This window comes from Lolium rigidum, chromosome 5 (assembly GCF_022539505.1).
Source record: "Lolium rigidum isolate FL_2022 chromosome 5, APGP_CSIRO_Lrig_0.1, whole genome shotgun sequence".
NCBI lineage: Eukaryota > Viridiplantae > Streptophyta > Magnoliopsida > Poales > Poaceae > Lolium > Lolium rigidum.
In genome coordinates, this window is record NC_061512.1 from 164,721,193 (window position 1) to 164,729,607 (window position 8,415).

Consider the following 8,415-nt stretch of genomic DNA (forward strand, 5'->3'; position numbering starts at 1 on the left):
GCTCATCTGAGCATTGCTGTTGACTTGCTGGTATGATTAAAGGATGAGCACTAAGTGGTTTATTTGTTTATTATGATTCAGTGGTTCATCAAACCTTTGATGTGCTTCTGGATACAATTATAAGGTCATTGATTGATTATCTGTGATGCAATTCCTTAAGTAATGTGTCTGGTTATTTTATATGGTCAAGATAATGCTAGAATTGGGTTCTAGCATGCTTTATCAAGCTCTAGTGATCCAGTGATCAACAGCTGCTTGATCAATGCTTGCTTTATTTACTGGCTATGTCTGTCTGGCTTATTCTGGTGACTGTGCATCACCAGGCCTTGTGCTGGTGTGTGCTGTGGTTGGCTCAAGCAATTGCTGTTGCTTCCAGTGATCAATTGGATCATGAGTAAGTGTTCCAGTTACTGGTGGTCTATCTCTTTCATTTATCTGTAAAGCTTATCCTTGTTTATTGGATAAATGAGATGAACTGCTTGCAGTGATGACTCTTATAATTTGTTTAATGGAGCTAGAGGGATGCCAAATTAGTTGGGGACCCTAGCTCTACTTTGAACCCCACTTGGGTGATGATGCAAGTACTGGCTTGGTGGTTTGACTGTTTTTGAGTGGTTGAGGTGGCCTCAGCAGTCATTCTTGGCTGCCCAGGAAGCTCCCACCATAGTTGGCTTGATGTGAATGGACAAATGCTTTCTGGGTGATCCATTTATTGGATTGCCAGTAGCTCTTGATGTTGAAATCAAAATAGACAATGATTTTGTCTAAGTCTGATGGCTTGAATAGCTGTAGGTGCTAAGTGTGTATTTAGGCTAGCTTGTGCTCTCATCTCCGGCTGGATTCCTACAGTTATGCATTGAGTGTCATAGCTGTTGTTCCCTTTAGATGATTCACTAGTGGCCTATTTGCTCTTGCTTGCACCATATGGTTTAATAACCAGATGATGACACCACCTTGGGTATCATACCCTGTTGATCTTGTGTGCTAGATGCATATGCTTATATATGAACAAAACTCTTTGGTTTGTTCATGATGCTTGGTATACCTCACTCCAGCTCCTAGGATTTGATGTTGATGTAGAGGGTTTGCTTCTGTGTGGTTCTTGTGGATGATTTTCTTGCCCTGCTCCTCCTGGTGAGCTTGATGCCTCTTGGTTATGTGCTGTGGTGGTGGAATTGTGTTGAACAGCAGTGACTGTTCAAGCTGTTCTTGTGTTCTTGGTTTCCTGATGAACTTACCCAGTGCAATCCTGTCGATGGATTGACTAGGGTTTACTGTGGAGGTTTTATATGGTCTCCTGCTCCTTCTCTGGTCGACAGCAAGCCACGGCAAGCCTGTTGGTGACTCACCAGCTGTGTGTGTGTGGTGTGCTGCATGCACACTGCTGTGTGAGCAGCCTAGCTGTGTGTGTGTGCAAATTCATGGTACCTGGCTTGTGTCTTGGCTGTGAGATGATCAGCTCGGCAGAGCTGATCCATATCTACTCAATTTCATTATTCTTCTAACCTGCCAAGTGGTTTTACCACTTGGCATAACTTCTCTTTTGTTGTGTTTATGTGCAGGGACAATCTGTGGCTCCATTGATCATGAAGATCATCAAGTTAATGAAGTTTAGCTTGTAGTGTTTAGGATAGATCCTTGATTTGTAATTTTCCTTTTCTTTTCTTTTTCTATTTTTGTCCAATTCTTGTAATATGTTGTAATGTTCATATTTTATTCTGGATATTGTAAAAAACAATGTATCTTGTGTGAATATCAATAAAGCTCCAATTTTTCTCTATTGAGCTTTATATATTAATTGTTCTATTTATATCTTGATTATTAAAGATTGTTTATTAAATTATCTCAAGTTTGAATTATGAGATAATAACTTGATGTTTGAATTTGAAATTCAAATTCAAATTTGGTTTGAGCTTGATCAACCATCTTAACTTAGAATTCAATCATGCAACTTAAATTGGTGATTCAAACTCTCCCCTCTCAACTCAAAACCCTAATCTAGTTAAGTGAGATGCAAGTTTGTCGCACCCTCAAAACCCTAACCCTGTAAGGTGTCGAGAGAGAAACTTGTCCCCCTTCGATGCAGTTTTTGTTTAAAAGCGCGAAATTTCTCCAGAATTTGCTATGCAATGCACATCCCTTTCTAAAATCTACCCCTCGATCGCCTCTAAACCTGGGACATTACAACGGGGTTGCCGATGGTTCTATTGGGCTCGAAAAAGCGGCGGCGCTATTTGAGGCGCGCCAGTGTGAGCCCATTTTCGCTTCCGCCCCCCAAATCGCCTTCGGGGGCCACTATCGGGAGCCGCTATGGGGCGCGCCGATGGAGATGCTCTAACAGTCGCGCACGTAGTTTAAGACGAGTTTTTGACCCTCAATATGGTTAATAAAAAAGTAATGATATGTCTACAATAACCATACCATTAGATTTATATTTTAAAAAGGTTTCCATGATATAATTTTGTGTTGTATAATTCATATTTTTTTCGACCAAATTATGGTGAAAGCATTTTTTGTAAACTGCGCATGTATCTGTTAAACTGATCCATAGGAAGTACGGAGTACACAACATCGAAAAATCTATGAAACTTGGAGCACCGATCTCGTCGTATTGGGCTGGCCAACGACCATTCTAGCTCGCTGGTACATCTCTCTAGAGTACCTAATAGACTAAAATAACCCATACAAAAATTCCAAGTCATTAATCTTCTTCTTACTCCCTCAATTTCATATTACTCCATATTTAAGGTTTGATCAAAGCCAAATTTTGCCAATCAATTATATCTAAAAATATATTACTACTCCCTCTGTTCCGGTTCATAGGGCTAGCGCGTATCTTTAGGTCATAAATTTAACAACGATAATATACGATATACTCCGTATATTGCAAACTATATATCGTTAGAAAGCTAAGATGTTCTACTTTGTAATGATATAATTCGTATGTTGTAAAATTAATATTATGTTAGCCAAATTGATAATCGAGTGATACGTAATGATACCGTAATAAATATAATACCATTTAGGATTTAAAAAGTTCAAAATGATATCATTAGTATCATAATAAAACATACTATCATACCATTTATATTAAATTTTGTATACATTGATAACCGAAGGAGTAGCTCCCATGAATAGTGCACCTATCCCCTGTCCATGCAGCAACAATAGTGACATGACCACAAAAGAGAGGCATGGGCCTATACTCCACCTCACACGGCAACACGTCAAGCAGCTGCAGTGAAACGAGGAATTATGAGGAGAGAGGAAGTGTGGGAATCTCTACCAACACCGACAGCAAAAATCCAGGGAGTAGCTTTAAAAGCAGCTGGCAGCTCCCCGCGCGCGGGAAAGCATACAAGCATGCGGCACCGCGAGGGAACCAACACACGCACACGCGCGCTGAGCCGGAGCGAACGATTGCTGCGTGATTTCACGCGTTTTTCTTTTATTATTTTGGTGCTGTTTCACGCGTTTTCCTTACAACACTGCTTGCACAATGTACATTGTTTTTTTTTTTATTTCTAAGACATGATGCATGCTACGAACTTGCAGTAGTTAGAAACAAACGCATTAGGACCAGAAATGCACTAAGAGTATCTCCAATAGATAGTGCTCCAACGGATGAGAGTGGACAAATGGAGGCCGAGCTACATATAACTCTTTATTTAAAAAAAATAGAAATCATATTTTTAAGTTTTTAAAAAAATTGATAAAAAATCCTTGATGTAGCCAATGATGAAATCTTCAAACATGTAAACTCTCAATGTAAAATTCTTAGTACTTTAGGCTACACAAAAATAACAAATGTGTGGATCTGAGATTAGTGAATAGTGCATATTTTAAAACTATAGAACTTGTTAGATTTTGTCATTTTTGTGTAGTCTACAATACAAAAAATTCCATATTGAGATTTTGCACCTTTGTAGATTTCATTACATCTAGGATTTTTCAGATTTTTTTTTTGAAACTTAAAACTATTATTTCCAAACTTTTGAAAATAAAGGGCTACATGTAGCTCGGCCTTCGTTTGCAGTTTTCCTCCAACGGATGGTTTATCAACATATATCCCTATATGGTAATGCAAAAAAATTAGATGGCCCCAACTTTTTTTTGCCTCATGCCGTCATGCGCTGCAAATTTGAGCACGAAATGCATGCCCCAAAACAGATCAACGGCTGCGTGAGAACGCCAACTGCCAAGCTGTGATATCCGGGCAGTCATCTTCAGACCACGCCGCCAGAGAGAGCTCCGAACTATCCTTGAACGACGCGACCGGTGCCACCTCCCGCTTGTCGATGCCACTCCGGCCGACGTTGTGACCTACTACAACCGTCGAGCATCCGAGGACCTTCTGCGAGCCTCCTGCCGGCCTTATTTCCCTCTCGCGTGGCGTTGAATTAGCCACGGGACGACGAGCTTCACCTTGCATGCAAGGTGTTTGACAATGTTTGTCACGAGTAATTTTCTCCCCTTCTCTGTTTTCTTTTGTTTCTAAAATTTATTGTTGCGATGTACTAGTAGTTTGAAAAAAAATATTATTGTTCTTCTAGATGAGTTTGTTTAGTTATTCCTTGTCCGATGTGGAATTCGACATGAATGGAGATAAAGAAATTGCTTTGATTTTAGCATTGCACAAGAACAAGCGGCCAAAGCAGGGTGGTTCCGTTATCAGCCGTGATGCGGAGGGCAAGAATTGATGGGCACAGCTGATTGATGCTCAACTTCTTTTTTCCTAACCTGGTGTATCCCGAGCGATTCTTTCGACGCCGGCTTGGGATAGTAAGTGAGTTGTTCCAACACATTACAAAGTGTGTTAAGTTGCATGATTTTTTCTTTGACCAGGGGAGGAATTACGCTCGAGATCTTGGACATTGTACTATCCAAAATGTGATGGCCGCAACTGCGCATAATGGCATACGAAATTCCAGCTGATCTTGTTGATGACCACTTGAGAATGGGTGAGAGATCCTGATCACTTTACATTTGCTATTGTTGAGGTGTTTGGTTGTCCTGAGTAGTTGAGTGCACCAATTCTGAAGACATGGCTAGGCTTTTGGAGATCAACAAAGCCACTGGGTTTTCAATGTTGTTAGCTCAATTGTTTGCACGATTTGGAGGTGGAAGGACATAAGAAGGATTCCATCATACTTGAAGTTGTGGCCGACCATGAGACATGGATTCGGCTTGCTTTTTCTTTGAATACCTGGTTCTTGCAATGACACCAATTTTCTTCAACGGTTACCACGTTTTGCAACGCTAGCCACGAGTGAATAACCAACGTTGGAGTTATAAGAAAACATGCAGACATACAAGATGGGCTATTACATTGCGGAGATAACGTTTGGGATTTTGCTAGCTCAATTTTTTATTGTGAGAGAACCGGGTAGGTATTGGGACCAAGAGGTTATTTGGTACACAATGAACGCTTGTGTTATCATGCACACCATAATTATTGAGAACGAGCATGAAACTTTTTAAAACTATGGCTTCTACGATTTGATGGGCCAACCGGCGCCGTTGCAATGAAGGCAAGACCAACATTCGGATTTCGATGTGCACGTCGATCTTCAAGCGGATATATTCAAGGAGTGGTGGCCATGGTTTGGCCAAGAACCCGCTAATATATATGTGATGAACTTCATGTTGCATGTCAGAAACTTTAAGTGCATATGTGTTGATTTGTGTGCTACTTAGTGAACTATTTATGTTATAATTGGTGAACTATTTGTGTGATGTAACAATTAAGTACTACTTGTGTCAAGAATTATTAAGAGACGAGTTCGATAATATTTGTCACGCATGTTTGCAATTGTGAATATGGGAGACAAGTTTGAGTGTTCTATTTTAAAAAATTTGGATTTTAAATTAGCAATTCCGATAGTTTTTAGACCCTCTATTTTACATCTGCCGGAGTTGTTCTAATATAGGGTCAATATTACCGATGAGGGCGATGGGACCATGAGTGATCATCTCTCCTTTCCTTAATTATTTCAAGAAGCCAATACATACAACTTGTCTTTACTTTGACACTACTACTTCATGGACATGATAATTTACTTCTTGGACATGATATTGCAATTCGCACTGTATTTAATTAGACAGCACTACATTCCTGAGCGCCTTGATTCCCCATATTAGTTGGATGAACTACAATTACTGAATATCATTGCTAGTAGGAAAAAGTCTGAAGCCAGTAACATGATTAACCAGTAGCGCAAACAATGTAATTTGGAATTGCTCACTCATACTTATCTAAAACAAATATGTAGTAGTACAATTTTACATCGACTGAAGCACAGAAAGCAATATTTATCAACTGCAAATACCTAGTACGAGGTAAAAAAAAATCAAGCTAGTAAATAACTTACGAGCTAAGAAATTAGTGTTAAACATAACCGAATTATCGAGCTAAGCTGTTCTTCACAACGCACATGAAGCAGCATTTATCAACTGCAAATACCAAGTACGAGCTAAAAATTAAGCTACTAGTACGTAGTAAATAGCTTACGAGCTACGAAATTAGGGCTAAACATGACCAAATTATCGATCTAAGCTAGTTCTTGACAACGCCGTTGCCCATCTGGATGTCTGCCCGTCGGGGGTCATCGTCGTCGGTGACGAAGCGCTTCCAGTACCAGTGCCTCTTCCAGACGTTGGCCATGCCCTCGATGGGCACCCCCTTGGTCTCCGGCACGAAGAGCGCGACGAAAAGCGTCATGGCAGCGACCCACGCAGCGAAGAAGAAGAAGAGGACGAACTTGAGGCTGCAGAGCATGGGGAGGAAGGCCTGGGCGACGACGAAGGTCATGAACATGTTGGTGGCGACGGTGATGCTCTGCCCCGCCGGCCTCACCGCCAGTGGCAACACCTCGCTTGGCACCAGCCACCCCAGCGGGCCCCAAGACCAAGCGAACCCAGCCACGTAGACGCAGATCATCACCACCACCGCCGCCGCGTACCCGGCCGGGATCTCCGCCACGCCGCTCCACCCGAGCTTGGCGCCGATGAGCGCCCCCACCGTCACCTGGCTCACAAACATCTGTGCCCCGCCCTGCAGGAACAGCACGCGCCGCCCCACCCTGTCCACCGTGAAGACCGACACCAGCGTGGCCATAAGGTTGACGACGCCGGTGATGACCGCCGACATGAGCGACGCGCTGCCGCCGAACCTCAGCGTCTGGAAGAGCACCGGCGCGTAGAACATGATGACGTTGATGCCCGTGAGCTGCTGCAGCAGCGGGATCGCCACCGCCATCACCAGCTGCGGCCTGTACCGCCGCCGCAGGATGTCGCGCCACGGCCGCTCCACGGCGCGAGACGCCTCGCTCGCGACCGCCAGGTCGCGGTACTCGGCGTCGATGTCGTCGGTGCCGCGCACGCGCAGGAGCATCCGCCTGGCGTCGTCGGCCTTGCCGCGTTCCAGGAGGGAGTTGGGCGTGTCGGGTAGGAACAAGGAGCCGACGGTGATGATGGCCGCGGGCACCGCCGCGAGAGCGAGGCTGAGCCGCCACCCCCACCCGCCGGAGATCTTGTTGGTCCCATAGTTGATGAGGTTGGCGGCGAGGATGCCGAGGGTGATCATGAGCTGGAATGCATTGTTGAGCATGCCGCGCATCCTGGCCGGCGCCATCTCCGAGAGGTAGACCGGCACGCTCTGGTTGGCGAAGCCGACGCCGACGCCGAGGAGGACGCGGCCGAGGATGAGCATGGCGATGTCTTGGGCGGCGCCGTTGAGCGCGCATCCGGCGAGGAAGGTGACCCCGCCGACGAACATGGACCACTTGCGTCCGGCGAGGCGGGTGACGGAGGCGGCGAAGAGGGAGGCGACGAGCGCAGCGAGGTAGAGCGAGGAGGTGAACATGGTGAGGGGCTGGCTGTCGAACTTGCAGTACTGGTTGCTGCCGTCGGCCTCCCGCTGCTTCCGAGACACCGACGGGAAGAACCTGCTGAGGAACGGGTCCATCGACGTCACACCGCCGGAGATGCCGATGTCGTAGCCAAAGATGAGCCCGCCCGTGGCCGCCACCAGGCACGTTATGAACACGAACAGGGTCAGCCGGCCGGGGTAGTCCTGCCTCACCCCGCCGCCGACCGCCGCGCCGCCCGCCATGTCGCCCAGCACGTAATCGAGTGGCGATGCGGTAGTGTGTGTGTCGTCGTTGCTGCGTTGAGGAGGCACGGCGTTGTGTGGAGTCGAGCTATATAGAGAGCTAGGCCTCTAACGTAGAGATAACTCAGGCAAGCACAGTGGAGAAGAAAAGTCAGGGTACTATAGCAACAACTGTACATGTTTTACTGTAGTAAATTACTATAGATAGTTGCTGGACAAATAAATCATATAAACTAAAAAAAAAGTCAGCCATAGTTTTGATTGTAAGTAACTACTGTAAATAGATACCACACGTATGTGTT

At 44.8% G+C, this 8,415-nt stretch overlaps 1 protein-coding gene across 1 annotated transcript; it reads right to left on the reverse strand.

Moving 5' to 3' along the window:
- Positions 1–6,556: 6,556 nt before the first annotated feature.
- LOC124656649 (sugar transport protein MST6-like) lies at positions 6,557–8,113 on the reverse strand. Its single transcript, XM_047195357.1, has one exon. The coding sequence runs from the start codon at positions 8,111–8,113 to the stop codon at positions 6,557–6,559; it is 1,557 nt and encodes a 518-aa protein (XP_047051313.1).
- Between the last annotated feature and the right edge of the window lie 302 nt (positions 8,114–8,415).